Source organism: Thermomyces lanuginosus, assembly GCF_041956635.1.
Source record: "Thermomyces lanuginosus strain ATCC 200065 unplaced genomic scaffold VTN49scaffold_7, whole genome shotgun sequence".
NCBI lineage: Eukaryota > Fungi > Ascomycota > Eurotiomycetes > Eurotiales > Trichocomaceae > Thermomyces > Thermomyces lanuginosus.
This window is the reverse complement of record NW_027192341.1, coordinates 1,071,808-1,091,233: the sequence shown is the minus strand read 5'-3', so window position 1 is coordinate 1,091,233 and position 19,426 is coordinate 1,071,808. Positions and strand designations below refer to the sequence as shown.

General features: G+C 55.6%; 10 protein-coding genes across 10 annotated transcripts; 5 read left to right on the top strand and 5 right to left on the bottom strand.

Moving 5' to 3' along the window:
- Positions 1-869: 869 nt before the first annotated feature.
- VTN49DRAFT_7886 (uncharacterized protein) lies at positions 870-2,201 on the top strand (the record flags this gene model as incomplete). Its single annotated transcript, XM_069416204.1, has 1 exon — positions 870-2,201. One exon carries the CDS (start codon positions 870-872, stop codon positions 2,199-2,201), a length of 1,332 nt encoding a protein of 443 aa, XP_069272247.1.
- A 561-nt stretch (positions 2,202-2,762) lies between these two features.
- Positions 2,763-4,799, bottom strand: VTN49DRAFT_7885 (uncharacterized protein; the record flags this gene model as incomplete). Its single annotated transcript, XM_069416203.1, has 1 exon — positions 2,763-4,799. The coding sequence occupies one exon, from the start codon at positions 4,797-4,799 to the stop codon at positions 2,763-2,765; it is 2,037 nt and encodes a 678-aa protein (XP_069272246.1).
- Positions 4,800-6,036: 1,237 nt separating this feature from the next.
- Positions 6,037-8,176, top strand: VTN49DRAFT_7884 (uncharacterized protein; the record flags this gene model as incomplete). The annotated part of the gene is made up of 2 exons (XM_069416202.1): positions 6,037-6,261; positions 6,320-8,176. 2 exons carry the CDS (start codon positions 6,037-6,039, stop codon positions 8,174-8,176), a joined length of 2,082 nt encoding a protein of 693 aa, XP_069272245.1.
- A 530-nt stretch (positions 8,177-8,706) lies between these two features.
- On the bottom strand, positions 8,707-11,138 carry VTN49DRAFT_7883 (uncharacterized protein; the record flags this gene model as incomplete). Its single annotated transcript, XM_069416201.1, has 5 exons — positions 8,707-9,932; positions 9,983-10,349; positions 10,405-10,478; positions 10,528-10,680; positions 10,730-11,138. The coding sequence occupies 5 exons, from the start codon at positions 11,136-11,138 to the stop codon at positions 8,707-8,709; spliced, it is 2,229 nt and encodes a 742-aa protein (XP_069272244.1).
- Positions 11,139-11,853: 715 nt separating this feature from the next.
- VTN49DRAFT_7882 (uncharacterized protein) lies at positions 11,854-12,201 on the bottom strand (the record flags this gene model as incomplete). The annotated part of the gene is made up of 2 exons (XM_069416200.1): positions 11,854-11,939; positions 11,991-12,201. 2 exons carry the CDS (start codon positions 12,199-12,201, stop codon positions 11,854-11,856), a joined length of 297 nt encoding a protein of 98 aa, XP_069272243.1.
- Positions 12,202-12,281: 80 nt separating this feature from the next.
- VTN49DRAFT_7881 (uncharacterized protein) lies at positions 12,282-14,234 on the top strand (the record flags this gene model as incomplete). The annotated part of the gene is made up of 1 exon (XM_069416199.1): positions 12,282-14,234. The coding sequence occupies one exon, from the start codon at positions 12,282-12,284 to the stop codon at positions 14,232-14,234; it is 1,953 nt and encodes a 650-aa protein (XP_069272242.1).
- Positions 14,235-14,736: 502 nt separating this feature from the next.
- On the bottom strand, positions 14,737-15,811 carry VTN49DRAFT_7880 (mitochondrial 54S ribosomal protein uL15m; the record flags this gene model as incomplete). The annotated part of the gene is made up of 2 exons (XM_069416198.1): positions 14,737-15,382; positions 15,447-15,811. The coding sequence occupies 2 exons, from the start codon at positions 15,809-15,811 to the stop codon at positions 14,737-14,739; spliced, it is 1,011 nt and encodes a 336-aa protein (XP_069272241.1).
- Positions 15,812-16,001: 190 nt separating this feature from the next.
- VTN49DRAFT_7879 (uncharacterized protein) lies at positions 16,002-16,318 on the top strand (the record flags this gene model as incomplete). The annotated part of the gene is made up of 2 exons (XM_069416196.1): positions 16,002-16,013; positions 16,088-16,318. The coding sequence occupies 2 exons, from the start codon at positions 16,002-16,004 to the stop codon at positions 16,316-16,318; spliced, it is 243 nt and encodes an 80-aa protein (XP_069272240.1).
- Positions 16,319-16,373: 55 nt separating this feature from the next.
- VTN49DRAFT_7878 (uncharacterized protein) lies at positions 16,374-18,327 on the bottom strand (the record flags this gene model as incomplete). The annotated part of the gene is made up of 3 exons (XM_069416195.1): positions 16,374-17,518; positions 17,577-17,850; positions 17,917-18,327. The coding sequence occupies 3 exons, from the start codon at positions 18,325-18,327 to the stop codon at positions 16,374-16,376; spliced, it is 1,830 nt and encodes a 609-aa protein (XP_069272239.1).
- Positions 18,328-18,402: 75 nt separating this feature from the next.
- On the top strand, positions 18,403-18,825 carry VTN49DRAFT_7877 (uncharacterized protein; the record flags this gene model as incomplete). The annotated part of the gene is made up of 2 exons (XM_069416194.1): positions 18,403-18,421; positions 18,482-18,825. The coding sequence occupies 2 exons, from the start codon at positions 18,403-18,405 to the stop codon at positions 18,823-18,825; spliced, it is 363 nt and encodes a 120-aa protein (XP_069272238.1).
- Between the last annotated feature and the right edge of the window lie 601 nt (positions 18,826-19,426).

Below are 19,426 nucleotides of genomic sequence, written 5' to 3'. Positions count from 1 at the left end.
CACGAGCGTTTCTGGCACGGATGGATCGTGGTCTGACTCTGACGACTCCATGGTCCGAAATCAATGGTTAAGCCCTTGAAGCTGTATGCCCCGCTGCCTCAGCTGCAGCGTCAAGCAGGTCCCCTTGTCCATCGGCTGTATTGCAAGGCAGTCGCTCTGCAGGCCTAAGGCGGCAATACAACGACACTTGAAATTTTCGTAACCAGTCTGAAAATTTCATCGTCTTGCACGTGACTCGGATCCATGGCTAACTGATTAAGGATAAGCGTCTATTACATAATCGTGCCTGTGGATCAATGCGGAGAGATAAGACGATCATACCCGAAATGGCAGGGATCTTATCAGCCAAACCAAAAAGGCATAGGAGCGTGAGATAAAGTTATCATGGACCAATGATGATTGGCTGTGCCTATCATGATCGCTCGCCTTGGCCTGACTCTTTTTCATTCGCCGGACGGGGGTGAGTCCGGCGTAGATAGGGCTCCCATGCCCGATAGGACAGAAAGGAGTATGATATGTAACTTCAGCGCCTGGGCTCAGGCCTCTTCTGTCCGTGTTCTTCCGTTGTTTGCTCTGACTTTTTATAGATTTCGTGTTCTGCCCGTCTCATCATTTTAGACTCCGGGAAATCTCCGCTGTTCAACGTTTCATCTAACCTTCTCCTCGCGTCGGATCAACCCGCGTGACCGTATTCCGATCAGCCACGTCACGCGGAGGGTGTCTGTGAGATTAGTCCCTGACAGAAAAAGAACCGATTCACCTCTCCCAATCTTCATGTCGAGATTCTTTTCTTCGTCTATCCGGTTATAAGACAAGATCGACAGTGCGGCAGGCTGCCATCGCACAGCCGCACACAACCGACAAAGAGAATGCCTTGGTCACCGTCATTACCGGAGCACTGTGCACCAGAGTCGGAGTTTCTGCGATTTCTGTCGTCGACCTTGCATGTCTGCCTTCCTAGTCCGCTCGCTCTTATTTCCTCGACCTTTGGTGTCCTGAGCATCCTATGCTGGCTCTTCGCGCAATTGCCACAGATCTACAAAAACTACCGATTACAGTCCGCCGAGGGATTGTCAATATTCTTCCTGGTCGAGTGGTGTCTTGGTGATACGGCCAATCTCCTCGGCGCGCTGTTTACACATCAGGCCGCCTGGCAAGTTGTGATTGCCGCCTATTATGTCTCGGTGGATATCACACTTGTCGTGCAGTACTTTTGGTACACATATCTGACAAGAAGGCCAAGAAAAAAAGGAAAGGGCGGTGCGAGCACGTCCGGTCTTGGATTTGACGGCGACGATGGTGAGGTCATTGAGGGCATCACGCCGTTGTTGGGCAACGTGAACAACGACGAATCGTTGTCAGAAGAACCAACGCGGTCAGAGCCGAAGGACGTGGAGGTGACAAAGAAGCCGACCCCAGAGACCCCGTTTTATTCTCCCTCATATAGCTCATATAACGCCAATGAGAAGCGCAGATCCGGAGGCGTGGTCCTCCGCGAGGGTAGCCGTGGGAGCCTCCCTATCGTGTCTCCCAAGACGGTCGTGCTGACGACAATGCTCTGCGCCATGGTCGCTCGTGCGGCCCCGCCGCCATCGTCGTCCGCCACGCCACCGGCTTCAGACAATGCACCACCGCTGAACAGCAGCGGGCCGAGTGCCATTGAGACTGCCGGCCAGATCGTCTCATGGATGTCTACGCTCCTCTACTTGGGTTCCCGCCTGCCGCAGCTGTACAAGAACTACGTGCGGAAGAGCACTTCGGGCCTCTCCCCTTTGCTCTTCCTCGCCGCCTTTAGCGGCAATTTCTTCTACTCGGCCTCCCTGCTGACCAACCCAAAGGCGTGGTCCGACCTCCCGCCCTACGGCGGTGGCGGATGGGCGGATGAGCATGGCAGCCAGCGGGACGAATGGATCCTGCTGGCGACGCCGTTCTTCCTCGGTGCGGCGGGTGTGTTGAGCCTCGATGCATTGATGGGCGTGCAGTTTCTCATCTACTCGAGCGACCGCCCTAGCGATAGTGACAGCAACATCGACAACAGTGTTCCCTACATCGGCCTTGAGGAATCTGCTGCTTCCTCTGGGCGTATCTTGTCAAAGTTCCGCGCATGGTTCTTTGGCTCACGGCGGCGCGAGAAGGACCCGGCTGGTGAATCCGGGGGACTCTTACCTTCTCGATCGACGACGGGGTATGGGACTGTGTGATGATACATATTCCTACGATCATACATTGCAGATCAAGGATATCTTTGTTTTCTGAGATTGCAATGATGACGATGATGATTAGATGCATAAGCGTTTGGCTAGATTCGGCGTTGGTTTCTTTGGGGGGGCGTTTTAACATCGATACACTGGCTGGGCCGTTGAGATCCTGGTTTATACAGCTACAATAGTTCGGGTTCAATCATATGTTCATTGACGTGATTTATTGAGTTCAGCAACTATATAATAGAATGGTTCAATATCGATTGCACTGGAAGAATGATTCTCATTAATGATATGAGTCGTATGAGTACATTATGTCCTATTCTCTGCTCATATTCACACGAACACCGAGAATATCTAAGCATAAGGAACAAGAAAACAAAAAAAAGAACTCAATAAGAAAAATCGCCTATTGGCCTTGGTACAGTGACTTCAGTTCTTATACCACAATGACCCATGACAGACATTAAGTCCCCCATCCCCCCCTTATTGCTATACATTCAGGAGGACGATAATGACAGAAAAAAAAAAAAAGCAAAAAAGCAGGAACGCGTCATTTGATTACATCAGGGGCAGCTTGGCATCATGCGCACCACGGCGGATCACATCCTCGAGCTTCCAGCGCGGAGGAGTGATCTTCGTACCGCGTTCTCGTTGTTGTCGATACCATTCCTTTTCCATCTCGGGCGTTGCGTTCTCGGGCGGTGGTGGTAGACCAGCGCCGGCGATGCCGGTCGAGAACTTGAGCTGCAGCACGTTGCCGATTTCGTCGCAGGCGGTGAGCAGCCGGTCCAGGTCTTCCTTGTTGTGTGCGGCGGAGACGCAGAAACGGGCTCGAGACGACACGAGTGGCGTCGCGGGGTACCCAACAATGACGACCGAGATCTTGCGCTTGAGCATTTCGTGAGAGAACGCGGGCATTTTGGCCGGGTTGTACAACAGCAGCGGAATGATGGGCGAGTCATCGTGTCCATAGACGATGAATCCTAGCCGCTTCAGCCCGAGTCGCAGGTATCGCGAGTTGAACGCCAGACGCTGAAGCCGCTCCTCACCCTGACCTGGGCACAGTTCGCCCGTGATGATCTTCAGGGAGGTCATGATCTGCGTGAGGATCGGCGGCGTCGGCGCCTCACCAAAGAGGACGCCTGCGTTGATCGCCCGCAGTTTGTCAATCATCGCTTTGTCGGCCGCAACGTAACCTCCGTTGGCGCCAAACGACTTAGTCAGCGTGCCCATCAGGATGTCCACCTCAGAAGTGTCGATGCCGAAATAGTCGCACACACCTCGGCCTCGTGGGCCGACCGCGCCGATGGAGTGGGCCTCGTCAATGAATAAGTGGAACTTGTACTTCTTCTTCAGGGCAATGATTCCTGGGAGGTTGCACATCGAGCCTTCCATCGAGTACAGGCCCTCGACAACGACCAAGATCTTCTTCCACGGACGGTGTGTCCGCGGCTGCCCTTGTGAGATGGCTTCCCGGAGCTTCTCTTCCAGCGACCTCATATCGTTGTGCTTGAATGCACCGATTGTCGCACCGGACAGTCGCGCTCCGAATCGGATCGACGCGTGATTGAGCTCGTCCGAGATGATCAGGCATCCCTTGCCGACCAGAGCCGGGAAGATGTTCGCATTGGTGCCGAAACCCATGGAGAACACCATAGCAGCCTCCTTGCCCACGAACTTGGCAATGAGATCTTCAACCTCGACGTGGAGATCGGTCGTCCCTGCATCGGCCCGCGTGCTGACGGTGCTAATCCCATACTTGCGGATGTTCTCTTCCACGGCATCGGCACACGGCCCTTCCGACTGGGCAAATCCGAGGTAGTTGTAAGAACTCATGTTCAGCGTGTCCGTCGTTGTCCCTGTGAAGTAGAAATGCCGATTGTAGTCATCTGTCGCCCGGTCGATCAACGTAATGTATCGGCCGGGAACACCGGTCACTGGGCGTTCAAAGCAGTCATTAATTCGTAGCTTCAACCGACGCACGTAGAAATTGTCAAAGTCGCTGTTCAAGGCACCATAGCCATTCCGGGGCTTGAGATGCCGATAATTCTCCTCCTTGAACCGTTTCCCAAAGAAATCACGAACATGGCCAAAGGCGATCAAGATTAGATAGCTAATGTAAGTCGTAAGCAGGTAATAATATGGTGGCTCGTCCATAACTGGGTCCGGAAAGGGACCGCCATGGTGACGACTCGAGTATCGGTGGCTCGGATGACTGATGGGAGCGAATTGCGCATTCTGTCGCGCCACGCGTCGCGCCTCCTCAGGATCAGGAGGAGCGTGAGCGGGCGTCTCTTGCGACTCGTCCATCTTCTGGTTGTCGGCTGTACTTGTCGTCAGCAAAGGCGTGGGCGACGACAGCGAGGCCAAGCCGACGGCGGGTTGCGCTCCGCTGACAGGGAAAGTCGACGATCGTGAGACGGCTTGCGCGGTCGGAGCCTCTTGCTTGGACTTGGGCGAGGTCGAGAATATCTGGCTCAGACGATTGGACTTTGCGGTTTGGGTTTTGATCGGCACACCGCTCTTCTCGGAAGCGGGGAGAATCGTAGGAGAGACGTTGTTGGAGGAGAGGTTGTTTGTGGGTATCCGAGGCATCGCAAGATCTTGGCCAGATTTTGGGGATCAGGAGGCCGAGGCAGTCATCCAGGCCCGCGACCGAACCAAGCGATCGCGTCGTGACCCTTTTTGCTCCGGCCGCTTCTTCACGCCGATTGATACTTAAATGATCGACCGCAAATCACGCCTGATAAAATTCAACTGTCAGCTTTGGCGACTGCCATTGACATCTCAGTTTACTAAACATAAAGGTATAACAGCATCACAATGCCGATCATGCAGGCCAATTCCATTTTCCCGGAAGTTTGATTCCAGGATTGAGCGACAAAAGAATCGCATACCTCTAAATCATCGGCTTGCAGGATCAACCGACGCGCACCGGTTGTATTGGCTGCTCACGGGGAACGACCGACCGGTGGCCAACCACGCAGACAGAGCTGGCAATCCTCCACACCTCAACTCAGGCGAGCACACCGGAGGAGATATTTCTAGGGGGGAGGAAGAAAAGGAGAGGAGACGGGATATGTCCAAAGCAGTTGGGAGATGATGGAGAACTCGGCCCGCCATCGTGCACTAGGCGTGACAGCGAAATGACGATACAAAAATTACCGGATGAAAAATCCATACGCCGAGATAATCTCATCCGTGCGCGAAATGTTGGGAAAATTACCGTGTCGCATGTCATATAACCAGTACTGGCATTACCACTATGCCACCTAGCAGAGAGCTCAATGGTTTCTCCGTACCGAACGGAACCTAACTTTGTTTTGTGACAAGGGGAAAATTTGCAGCAGTTCACCGAATCAACTCCGTCCAAGGGACGGATGCTCTCTGAATGGCCAGAAACTGTCAAATCAGCGAGCCATGAATTTCCCCGTCTTGAAATTTCTCAACAAATCATTCGGCTTGGGCGTCAGCTGATGCCGAAACATGTGACCTGCTCGGAACTGATCATCAGCATTTCCTGTTTCGGATACGTTTGTCTTTGCTGCAAACGGGCGGGTTTGTCAACACAAACCACCGATTGCGGAAAGCAACGGAGACTCTCCACCCAAGCCGAGCAGACTCTGAAGAAAAGAAAGCGCTGAATGCGACCTCGTTGGACGGATTCGCTTAGAAAGCCGTCCCCTCGGCTATGACGACTAACTTTCGGGAAGTTTTCCGACTGGCACGAGAGGACTAGGAGCACAGTATCGCGGTACTACATGTAGCTCAGCAAATTTGACTTGGACTGAAATTCTGATAAATCCTTTCGAGTCGTGTAGAGCATTGAACAATGTCCGCAACAGTGAACGGGTCGACGGAGCCAAAGGAATTGTGGCGGCCGTCGTCACCAGAGACGACACAGATTCATCATTTCAAGACAAAAATCAATCAGAAGTACGGCTTGAGCCTGGACACGTACCACGACCTATGGCAATGGAGTGTGTCCGAGCTGGCGGCGTTTTGGGAAGAGGTCTGGCATTACACGGGTGTCAAGGCAAAGGAGCCCTACACGAAAGTGGGTAGCGTAGCGATTGGAGCCACATGAATAGTGCAGCTAATGATGAACCGGATAGGTGCTGGATCCCAGCAGCAAGAACCTGTTTCCAAAGCCCAAGTTTTTTGAAGGCGCACGGCTCAATTTCGCCGAAAACCTATTATTCCCACCGAGCAACCCGGCCGATGACGCCGTCGCTGTCATCGCGGCCACGGAAGAATCGCGGCAGTTTGTGAAATGGGGAGAACTGCGAGAAAGGGTGCGGCAGTGCGCCAATGCGCTGAGGGAGAGCGGCGTGCGCGTGGGCGACCGCGTTGCGGGTTTTATCGGCAATCATGCAGATGCCGTGATCGCAATGCTGGCTGCCACCTCGATCGGCGCGCTCTGGACAGGCATCTCGCCGGACACGGGTGTGCATGCGGTGCTAGAACGCCTGCGACAGGTGGAGCCCAAGGTGCTGTTCGCCGACAATGCCTCTCTTTACAATGGCAAGGTCCATAGCACAGGTCCGAAGGTAGAGGAGATTGTCGCCGAGCTGCCATGTCTGGAGTACGTTGTCATCATTCCGTCGATCGCCTCCGTGGAGGTCAACCTGGCCCGCGTGACGCCAAAGAACGGGCAAGCATTGTTCCTGGCTGACTTCACGGGCCGGGTTAACCAGTCCGCTCCCCTGCAATTTGAATATCTTGATCCTGACCACCCCATATACATCCTCTACTCATCCGGAACGACCGGGGCTCCCAAGCCAATTGTGCATGGTGCACTTGGAACACTCTTGCAACACAAGAAGGAGCATGTGTTGCACTGCGATATCCGACCCGGCGATCGGCTCTTCTACTACACCACGACCACGTGGATGATGTGGCACTGGCTGGTATCCGGACTGGCCAGCGGCGCCACGATCGTTGTCTACGACGGCAGCCCCTTCCGCCCATTCGATCCTGAGGGCGGGAAAGGCGAGATGGCCATGGCGCGACTGATCGAAGAGCTGGGCATCACTCAGTTTGGAACGTCGGCCAAATACCTCTCGATGATCGAGCAGGCGGGCCTCAACCCTCGGCAGCATCCGCACCGCCCGGTGACGCTGCGCACGTTGCGGGCCATCTTTAGCACCGCTGCCCCTCTCGCCCCCTCGACGTTCGAGTACGTCTACTCCTCGTTCCACCCGGACGTAATGCTGGGATCCATCACCGGCGGAACGGATATCATCTCCCTCTTCGGCGCCAGCTGCCCGATCCTGCCCGTGTACCGCGGAGAGATCCAATGCCGAGGCCTGGGTATGGCCGTTGCTTCCTACGACTACTCTGGCAAAGACATCACCTCCACGGGTGAGCCAGGTGACCTCGTCTGCACAAAGCCCTTCCCCGCCCAACCCGTCATGTTCTGGCCGCCCGGCCCTGTCGGCGCGGAGAAATATCGCAAGAGCTACTTCGACACTTTTGGCCCCTCCACCTGGCACCACGGCGACTACGTACGCATCAACCCGGATACAGGCGGGCTAGTGATGCTCGGCCGCAGCGACGGCGTCCTGAAGCCCGCGGGCGTCCGATTCGGCAGCGCCGAGATCTACAACGTCATCCTGAAGCACTTTGCCAGCGAAATCGAGGACTCGCTGTGCATCGGCCGCCGCCGCGAGGGGATCGACACCGACGAGACGGTCGTGCTCTTCGTCAAGCTCGCCGGGGATCCTACCCCGACCACCATTTCCGAGGATCTCGTGACGAGGATCAAGGCGGCGATCCGGACGGAGCTGAGCGCCCGCCACGTCCCCGGCATCATCGATGCCTGCCCGGAGATCCCCGTCACGGCTAACGGGAAGAAGGTCGAGAATGCGGTGAAGCAGATCCTCTGCGGGTTGCAGATCAAGACCGCGGCGAGTGTCGCTAATGCGGCGTGTTTGGATTGGTATCGGGACTGGGCAAAGCGACATGAGTAAAAACTTGGGGATTTGATGTCAGTAGAGAATGAACTACGCAAGTATTCATAGAATGATGTATTTAGGAGTTTTCGTGTCATGGGATCAGTCCCTTTTACAATTTTTAAAAAGAGAAAGGGAGAAGATGGGATAAAGTCCGTGTATGATGCTGAACGTCTACAGCAATCCTGGGTATATTTTTGAACAATAACAACGCTAAACCAGCAAACCGATTCAACCCTCAATAACGGCCAAGGAAACACAAAACTTAAAAAAAGGGCCCTGCCATATCAAAAGACATGAAGAAGAAAGAAAGTCCGCTGAATCAACAGAGACGAAAGAAAAAGGCTCGTCGGAGCGACGGCGTATGAAGTGAAGTTGGTACATGCAGAATAAAAAGCATAGAAAAAAGAGAGCGGTAAGGGCCAGGCAGGCCGTGGAAATAGGAAAATGGAAAAGTGGATGCAACCAACGTAGAGCAGTCGTCAACGATGGGCAATAACCCATCTTGCATTCGTCACACCGAATTCATTTTGGACGTCTGCAATGTCCTATTTGGCCTGCCGGCGCTCCATCTTGCGCCCAACCCAGGCCGCCAGCATCTCGTCCAACCGCCCCGACATCTCCTTGAGCCGCCGGCTCTCCTCCTTGAAGAGACTTCCCGTGATGGGATGATCTGGACCGGCCGGCTGCACATTGGATTTGTCGTGCACGATGATGACGAGATCGCGGATATCGTTGTTTTCGTCGTCCAGCCACGATCGGAGACTTGCGTCGCTCCACGTAGATGCTGCACCGGATGACTCGGTCGAGACAGGAGTCGTCCCATCCCCTTTGGTATCTGCACCGGCATCTTCGGGTGACGGCGACGATGATGATGAAGAGATTGAGCGGTCTTCTTGGGACGACGTGTCGAGCACAAGGCCGGGGGGTTGCGACCCGGACTCCACGGGTGTATGGTGCACATTGATCGGAGACTCTGGCCGCGGCTCGTCGTGTGGCGGACTCCAGCGCTGGGCGTCCAAATGGGATGCGGACACCCCAAACCGTGTCTGTTCTGTCGGAGATCGAACCATCTCTTCCTCCTCCGCAATATCGTCCAGCTTCGAGGGAGATCGTCCCGTTGGCGAACTGCGCTTCGAGAGTGATGGCGTGTCGCTTCCACGCCAGTCTCTCTCGCCCGGCCCACCATGTTCGGGCGTAGGTTGCTGGGACCGCACACTGAGAGGCGCAACATTGCCGTCTGTTGGCGGGGACATGACCTGTCGAATAGACGAGCCAAACTCTTCCTTGATGGGAGAAGAGGTAGGACTTGGCAAGTCCTGAGGGCCATGCCTCGGCTGAGCCACCTCGGGAGGTGGCTGTTTCTGCAGCTTTCCCAGCTGCTTGTGAGGGCCAGACTTCGCATTGCGATTCTCCTGCAATGATTCCATCGACCCTTTGTGCTGCGGGGAACCACGCATCGACTCCAACGACGATTTCTCCGCATCCTCCGAGATATAGTCCTCCTCCGCGCCCTTGCCCTTCTTGTCCTTTCGCTTGAAAAGGCCACTGAACATGCCTGATTTCTTGTCTTTGCGCTTGCTCTTCTCTCCCGATGGAACCTTGTCGAGAGATTCGAGACTTGCGCGACCCGACTCCGAGTTGGTGTTCGTGTCGATGTCGTCCCGGAGGAGGTTCGGTGTCAGGGAAATCTTCTTGGTTTCCACCGTATCGTCCTTGAAGAAAGAGTCCGTATTCCTCAACGTCCCGTTCCTCGAGCGACTGAGATGCTCGGCTGCACGACATCAGTATCCAAAGCTTGATAGGAGCCATGGCAGAACTTACCTGGCTTCTCGGACACGTCGTTACTAGATTCAGAATTATCCATGCTGGGACGATCTGATTGCATGTCATTGGCTGCCGGCTCCGGTTCGTTGACTGCCTTTTCTTTTGGCTTGGGCCGGAGTGGTTCGACAACCATGTCTTCGTCCTGGATATCATTGGAGTTCTCATTCTCGGCAGAGCGACCGGAGGGTTCGGGTTCGGCCGCATTGTCGCCCTCTTGCTCTTCATCCGTTGAATAGTCGACATCGGACGCTTCGAAATAGGTGGGAGTAGAGAAGGTGACAGTCTTCGCATTCCTCCGACGCATCGCCTTTTTCAGCGGATTCTTCGACTTTTCGGGATTGTCGCCGAGCATGGTTGCCGTCAGCTAGTCCAATTAGCATGGAAAACTCTCCCGTCTATCGTGACCAAGATCAACGTACATCTATATTACGGTGTTTGTTCAGCCGTGCTAAGCGCTCGGTTGGGGTCTCGATGTGCTCAGCCGGCAAGTAACCTGTACCGCATTAGCCATTGGACTCCAGTATGACAAGTTTCCGACCTACCGATGCTGCCATCCTTGACGATCCTCACAAGCCACCAGTAGCTATTGCTATCATCCAAAAGGACCATGGTGTCTCCCTTTGTAGCATTGGCTTGCCCTTCGACCGTGGCGACAAACGTATGCAACGCGTACACAAACTCAAAGTCAATATCCTCTGCGCCCTGTTAGTGCAGCCTTCATAGCGAACTGGCGAGCAAACGGACCATCATCAATGGACGGCGAAGAGGAAATCTTGTCCATCAAGTCGTCATCTAGCAGATCCTCGTCCGCTCCCTCTCCCGTATCCCCCTCCACTCCAGATTCCTCGTTGACCTGGTATTCTGCGTAGTCATGTTGGGCATCCGCCATGTCGGCCATGGCATCCGCCGCACCATCCAGTGCAATGTTTATCCGAGCGCTCTGCTCGTCGAGGTCAAACCGATCCAGGGACACTCGAGGACTGTTGGACAGCTCCTCGCGGGCTTCCTCCTCTGCTCTGCGCAGCGCCTGCTCCTGATGGGGCGCGGGCCGGCCGGCCCCCAGTTGCTGCAGATGCTTGTGATTCTGCGCGGACGGGGCAGAGTGATCCTGAAGGTCAATGGTGTCCGCCCTGACCATCTGTGGTCTCGTCATGGTTGCAATTGCCCGAGCAAATCCAGAACTGGCGACAGGCAGATCGCAGCGTGCTCAGTCCCAATCATGGGGACAAAGCGGTCCAGCGCGAGCAACAAAGGCAGCGATGTCGAATCGAACGCTCAATCGAAAGCTTCCCACTCGAGGGAGCTGATTCCGGCCGCAGAACTGCGACAGAACACACTGGGGTCTCTCGTAAGGGGGCCGGGGCGGTCCTCTCGAAACGAAACGAACCGAACCGGTACGGAACGGTCACCGTGACAGGGCGGGGAATGAAACGAACGAAAGACGGTCAGTACGCGGTACTACCGTTTAGGGCGAGAGGAAGGCCGGCATGGAGAGTCGAAAGAGCCCCGGACGGATGAATTGGCAGGGACAGGTGACAAACAGCGGAGGCTCCCTTTTCCCACAGGGATCAGAAAAGGGGGACGTGCCCCGTGTTCCCTTCTCCATCTTGGGCGCACTAGGGGCGGATCCGAGACAGGCGCGATAAGCGCGCTAGACGCGCGCCAAGCGGGCTGGGCAGCCACTCCGCTGTCGGATCCCGTGACTCGAGCTTACAGGGCCGATGGGCCAATCAGCAGACACAGAGATAAGGAATTTTGATAATGAAATTTATTCATGTGATGCGATAGCCGCCGAAAAATCCATTCCAAGCACCAAAACCGGATGATGGATCGGACCAAGACGGAAAGAATGGGCCCCTCTTCATTTTTTACGTCTCGCCACCTCCGTCCGTGCTCCCTGCGGCCTTGCCGAGAGGACGGCTGGCTGCGTGCAAGGACAGTTGGCTGACAGCGCCTGCGGGAACGGCGCGGCATTCCCCGGGTTGTGCCCAGAGATCGAACCTACAAAGCCCCGATCCACCACGCCTTTCTTCCTCCCTCTCTCTTCCACCTTCCTCCTCCTCTCCGTCAGCGTCCTCGTTGACATCGTGCCTTGGCGACCGCGGATATTCGTCGTTCGGCTTCCCCCCCCTGTTCCCTGCTCCGGTCAGAGTCCCCGTGCGATTCGATCCACAGCTCGACCAACGCGCGGAGCCGGTGACGGTGGCGCGAGGCATTCTGGTAATGGTCCTCCGACAACCGACCTTCTTCTGGACAGCGCGCACATCGGAATTCCACCACCCCTCGCGCGGAGGGCATGGCATTTCCTGAACGAGAACCCGTTGCAGGCTTGAGGATCGAGACGGACTTTCCTCGTGGCATCTCTCCCACCAGAATCCGCGACCATGGCGACTATCTCGGTCACAGACTCGAGGTCGGGCGAGGTGAGGAACAGATTCCGCGAGGTGGCGACGATGAGAGCAGCGTGATCAGGGAGCTCCATACGGAAACCCCCCCGATCTCGGTGCCTCGTCCGGACGATCACCAGATTCTGGGCGCCGAGGCAGCGCCGATTAGTTATTCGCACAAGCCCGAGGAGCCGTCTCCGTTCGAGAATTTCCTGCGCGACGAGCAATCGGCACCCCCCGAGTATGTCATCAGCCCCCAGCACGATGGGCCGAAGTCAGAGTTCCAGGATACCGTAACTCGCACGGACGGTGGTGCGGCATGGGGCCGGGCTCCAGCGCGGCGGTCGGCGCTGCGACACGTGGAGTCGCAGCAGGAATGGGAGCCATCACATGCCGATGAGGAACGACAGGAAGAGGCATCTTCAATGTCAATTCCGACCGAGAATGGACATCATCCGCGGGCGAAACGTGCTCCACCTCTTCACATCGGAAACGGCGTGTGGGCGAGGCACGAGGGCGACCGGCCAACATCTCTGACCTCGATGTCGACAATGTCGCCGGCCAGCGATGAAGTCCAAACGCCGCCAGCCAGCGCCCGGGATGGCGCAAAGTACATGTACATGTCGCCGCTGTCAATGTCGCCCGTTGTGCACAAGGCTACTTCGCTGGATGACCCGAGTCTGTGGTCTGCCGGCGCGGGTAGCTCCTGGGGCGACAAGCCGCGGAGTTATGCCCCAGAGAGAAATGGGGGTCTGCAACGGGCATGGCGGCAGAGCTCGCGCAGGTCGACGGCGTCGAGTGCCAAATCCCCGGCCAGTATGTTCCTGTCGATGTGGAGCGCACCCGAGGTGGCTCCACCCGCGCCGAAGCCGGACGACGAGGGCCAGATGGTGGGCACTGAATACGTCTTGGGCAAGCAGATCGGGTATGGCGGCTTTAGCACCGTCAAGGAAGCGTACAAAGTGGACGAGTCCGGTACCACGAAATGCCTGGCTGTGAAAATCGTCAGGAAGCACGTGGCCGGAAGAAGCGAGAGGGAGAACGATCAGGTGCAGGCCGAATTCGACCATGAAGTTCGCATCTGGCGGTACCTGCATCACAAGCACATCCTATCCCTCGAGGCCGTCTACGAGACGGACTTTGCCACTTTTTGCTTCACACGGCTGGCCATCGGGGGCACCCTCTTCGACCTGATCAAGTCGAGACGCTCCGGGCTGGACATCCCGTTGGCGAAGAAATACACGTACCAGCTGGCATCGGCCCTGCGATATCTGCACGAGGACGCGCGCGTCGTTCACCGCGATATCAAGTTGGAGAACTGCCTCTTGGACCCGGTGAAGAACGACGATGGCACGGAATCTGCCACCCTTGTCCTCTGCGACTTTGGAATGGCCGAATGGATGACCACCGACAACGGAGGGGGTCCGTTAGACCCCTACGACAACCCGGCCGACCGGCCGCCGCCCCGGCCGATTGGACCCTCTGGATCGAGCACGAGTGTGGCGGGGAGTCTGGAATATGCCTCGCCCGAGCTCCTCCTGTCGTCCGTCGGCCTCATCGATCCCGCGGTCGATGTGTGGGCGTTCGGGGTCGTCACGTACGCGACCCTGGTCGGGTCTCGCCCATTCCAGCATTCCTTTCCGCCGCGGATCCAGGCGAGGATCATCAAGGGTGACTGGGACCAGAACGCTGTTCTGGCACCCGGCGTCGATCTCGACAGCCGCCGCGACGCACTCGACCTCATGCGGGGCTGTCTGGAGATGGACGTCAAGCGTCGGTGGACAATTCGACAGATTCTGGACAGCGCATGGCTGCACGATTACCCGGAGAAGGAACCCGAGGATACGCCCTGGCGGCGTTAGTTTCTCTCCTCTTTCATCTACCCATTTGTACCCTTATTCGTTCGCGGCCGACGAAACTAAGCGGCCCGGTTAGCGACGGACCGACGATATACATGGTCGATTCGTCGCGCAATGACTTGCGACCCTAGTTCTCGTCCGGGGAACAACGCGACATTTTTTTGACGATTATGGCGATGATGCTTGATGATTGATACCCAATATTTTTTTCTCTTCTCTTTTCCTATCTACTTTGGATATTGAAAAGTCTCCTATGTTTTTCTCATGGGAATTGTGTGGTTTTTGGTTTCCTTGATTTTTTTTTTTTTTAGTATCGGCGTTTGATCCGACTCTTTCCGGCAAGGTGTTTACCCGGTCTGTATCCATGTACTCTCTATTCAACCAGCAATAATAGAAAAAAAAAAAAAAAAGGAAAAAGTTTCCGCTCAGTCACAATGAAAAACAACCATACTATTCATACATGGAGAGTTACATACAGTAGTACACAAGAAGCAATAATAATCTTTTACCAAAGCCTGTTGGGCGCCAACTCCTTCTCCTTGCGCTGGCCCGCCGACGACTTCCTGTGCGCCGGCGGCACGAAGAACAAACTGGGACCTTCCTCGGGGCGGACAAGGTGGCTGAGGTAGCCCCGATGGGCCGGGTCACGGTAGTACTCGATATCCTTTCGATTCGTCGGATCCGGCAGGCGATACGTGTAGCCCTGCTCGCGCATGATGCGGGCCTCATCAACCGAGCCGCCTTCAACGCCCAAGAAACGATTAATCGCCTCCGAGCCACTCTTTTCGGTCCACGCCAGCGAAACAAACGGGTGCGTTTCACGGCGCAGAATCCGCTTAATCGAGGCACGGGTGTAATACCGCGTTGTGACGGATCCACCGGCGGCCTCGACGGCGGCAATCGCCGCGGCCGATGCACGGGAAACAATGATGTGGATGGGCTGCTTGAGCACACTGCCCGTAACCTCAGCCTTGCTGCTGTTCGTCTTGGTCGCTCCCCGGGCGAGCAGCTTCACGCCATCTTTGACGCCGTGGATGCAGCGGGATTCGGCCAATTCCTTCACGGTGATCGGGCGGGTGGGATCAATACGGCCTTGGTCGATCCAGTCTTGGATTCGGTCGAGGTTGACGGGGGAGATATCCAGCGAGAATCTATCCTCGAATCATTAGAAAACCCCTCCTCCAGCTCCGATTGGGGGATTTTAGAAAAACATACACATTCTCAAACCCCCTCTTCCCATGCACAACCCATTCCGGCGTCTGTCCTCCCGTAAACCCCGCGGGCACCTTGCCATGCTGCTTCTGACCCTTGTGGCCGCGTCCCGAGGTCTTACCCTTCCCCGAGGCGGGACCACGTCCTCGTCGAATCCGCTTGTTGTATGCGCTCGGATTATCCGACAGCTTTCCGAGAATGGTGGCATGACGCTGTTGCTGCTGTTGTAGTCGCTGCTGCCGTTGCGGTTGCTGCTGCTGATAAATCTGCGGCAGCAAGAACGAGGAGAATGGCGACGGTATTGAGCTTGTCGACGGTTGGAACAACCGTCTTGTCGTCGCCGTCAAGACAGGAAGTCGTGGCGGCATGGTTGCATGCGCTTGTGTCGTTCAATTGATCAATTCCCCATCCACATCGAGTTCTTCTCACCTTTGTCGTCCTCGAACAATCTTGGACGTTCGGAAATGTAGAAAAGTTTTTCCGGAACTGTTAAACGACGCTAAACCGAATCAATCACCATAGTAAGTTACCTGCCAAGAATTCGAGTACTCTACTTTCATGACAAAGTCGGTTGGCCGCCAATGAACACTGCAATACTAGAAGACGGGATTCTGATTCTGATTCTCTATGAATGCAATTGACAGCGCCCGTCATCGCTGCATGAACAAATCATCATCACTCTAATTAAACCCATAAATCAACCTGGACTGAAACAAGTGCCCGTCATATCACCGCAAACGCCGTCCAATGCTGGGCAACCCATGCCCAATGCAAATCTACCCGCCTGTAGGATTCAAACACACCAACGCCGGACCATCACCCGAATGAACATGCAACGCAAAAGAATCAAGTCACTCAAAAAAAAAAAACAATAATCCGACACAATATTTGTACACGAAGGAAAATATCCAGAATTTGAACCTCAGCCGATCAATAGGGCTGATTCGGCAAATTTGGCTCCGCAAACGGTCCCTGCGGCCACGCGCTGTGATGAACGTATGGCAAGACACCTTTGCGCCGCTCCGCCGCCGATTTAGCGAGAGGTTGGTAATGCATCTGGTCGACCGGGAGATTCCGCGCATGAAGGGAAGTGTTTGGTGGAGGGATAAGCAGTGTGTTGACTGCTCGAACGGGACGGTACGGCGAATTCCGGTCAACCAGCAAGAACGACGGCGAGAGGTGGTTCTGGGGTGCTTGAAAAGAGAAACTGGACGAGGGCGAGATAGCCGCCGCCGAAGTCGTCACCGGATAATGGCCATGACGTTGCCCAACGTCGGGTGTCTGGGTCGGCGGCGCTGACACTGCCACGGAGGTCACTGCCGGCATAGGATGCGACCAAGAGGTGACCGGATTGTACAAGGTAGATACTGCTCGGCCTTGAGGCAGGGCCGGCATCTGAGGAGGCAGTGTACTGGGGATATCAATGATCGAAGGTGGCTGCTGGTAGTTGTTCTTGTGCCGGGGCAGAGGAGCGGGCACCGCCAAAGTGGGTACTGACGGTGGCACCGACGGCGGTAAGACAGGGGGTAGTGCGGGAATCGAGGGCATGGAGCATGACGGCAGCGTCGATGCAGGCATCGAGAAGCTTGGATTCGACACGGCCACTCGTTTACTGGGAAGGTCCATCCCTGCACCGTCCCAACTGCGTTTCCGAGACGGCCGGACCACTTCCTCACTCGGCACCTGCCGCTGGGATCCCGAACCCCGATAGGATACAGCCGCCCGCGACGGAGGATACCACATTGCCTGCGATTGCACGTTCCCAGTGAGAGGCGGCGACGGCAGCCTCGATGCAGGAGATAATGGCACCATGGGAGAACTGGATGTGGTCGGCGTCACTTGAAGGGCAGGAGTCTTAGGCGGCACATCCGGTTCAAAGGGCATCCGGGACGCCTTCTCGAAGAAGTCGCAGAATCGGCTCAGCTTGACATGCCACTGATTCCACTCTTCTTTCGAAACAAAGAGATTGTAACGGACGTTGCTCAAGAATTCAACCTCCATCACGTGGATCTCCTGCACATCTATGCCGGAAACTTCTGCCCACGTCTTGTTCGTGTAGGTATTGTCATCAAGAACTGTATCTTCGTTAGCGCCCGAGGCTCAGCCAACGCGAGTCGAATTGGAAAAGCGTACACTTATTCCCCATCATCAGCGCAATTGTCATCAGGCGGTACTCGCTCCCCTTCTTCCCTCGCACGGTTGGGTTGAACTTCTTCAAGCGATAGATGAACAGCAAGGCCAGCAGCACGACATTCTGGCTGACTTGGGTTGTGGAAAGTATGGAAGTGACCCATTTTTGAAAGTCGGCGGTGGGGACCGCCTCCGGAGCCAAAGAGTAGGCAATTGCCAACCCGTCCTCAATGGCCTTGAGCTTTTGCATGCCCTCGAACCAGAACAAACAGGCAATCTGCACAAAATGGCCACGGCCGTTAGTCACATGCGGCAAACTCCTCCGGAGTTGGAGCTCTCCTACCTGTGCAGCAAGCTCGGCAAGATTGTCCGAACTCGTCCTGATCGTGGGTGGGATTTGGAGATAAGGAGCTACGGAGTCTCGAGGAGCATCCTTGGTCTGAGACCCCGCCTTTGTCGGCTGTGCTCTGGCCGGAGCGTTTTGGCGGGACGAACAGTAGGCGTCGTAGGACATGGCATTGCTGCTGGCCAGAGGCGGGCACGGCACCTGTTGCTGGGCGTTTGGATGGAGGGCATACTGCTTCCCAGCCGATCCTTCTGCTGTTGACGATGAGTCAGGGGCGGCACCATTACTGTAAGCCAGACTGGTCATGTCCGCGGGCGGCGTAGGGAGGCCGTCTGGCCGGACATCCGACCAGGCAGGAGCGACTCCAGGCACAAGAAATCGGACACCGGCTGGGAAGGAGGCCGACATAGAGTCTTCGGGAAGGAGCGTCCCGTTGGAAGGGAAGGAGCGAAGGGAATCGGAGACGGCGGAGGCACGGCAGGCATGGGAATCCGGCTGCAAGGTCGCTCCTGCCGCATCCAGTGCAACGAGGAGAACGAGTGATCCGACGATCCGCGCGCAGGTCCGTCCGGGATGGGAGAGACAATCGAAGCACGAAGACAGAGAGAGAATAAAAAAGCTCCCAGAAGACAATCGAAGACGATCGAGCCGGCAGGCAGACGACTGATCAAAAAGCTGGTCACAGGCCAAGGGGCGACGCAGGCATGGGATACAGTAGAGGGGGATGCACGGCAACAGCTGCCGACGATATTACAGATTGGGAGTTGGGCAGTGTCTTCAACAGGAAACACGACTGCAGTTCCATTCAGAGAAGATAAACGATGGCTCCCAGCAACGCCAGGCACGGTCAGATGGCAAAGGAAAGGAATGATGATCCCAACATCCAAGCAATCAGCGAATACATAGCACAAGGCAAAGTCAAATAGTGTCCACCGTCATTCACATGGAGTTGCGGATCCAGACTCCATCGGGATGGATAATATGGAAATCACAAAAGAGTTCAGCGAAACCCAAAAGAGTGACAGCGCGAGCGTAAAGGAGAAAAAAAAAGGAAATTAAAAGAAAACATGGTTTTTTCCGTTATGATGATGACGATCATGTTGGAGTGAAGTCAGAACTGGAAAATAAAGAACGCCGGAAGGTTGACGTCCCAGACATGCTGCTGGGGAGGGGGGGTCATCCACCATGCCATCGCAAATGCCATTTCGAGGCACCGAACGTAGAGCCACCTTCCGAGATTAGCTCGGCCCACCGGCCGCTGGCAGGCTGGCAGCGATGCGAGGCGTTTGGCCTGGGAATCCGGAACCAGGGTCAAACCATAGGATCCGCCGAGAGGCAAAGATGAGGCCGTGGAAAACGGGATAAGCGGCGCAGGAGAGAAATTATTTCGAGAGTGGCGACTGTCTGGGCCCGGCCCATTTTGGTTTGGGAATTGGGACCTCTTAGACTCTTACGAGGAGTTAGGGTTTGATTGTTTGGCTTTGTTTCCGAACCGATCAGATCCTGG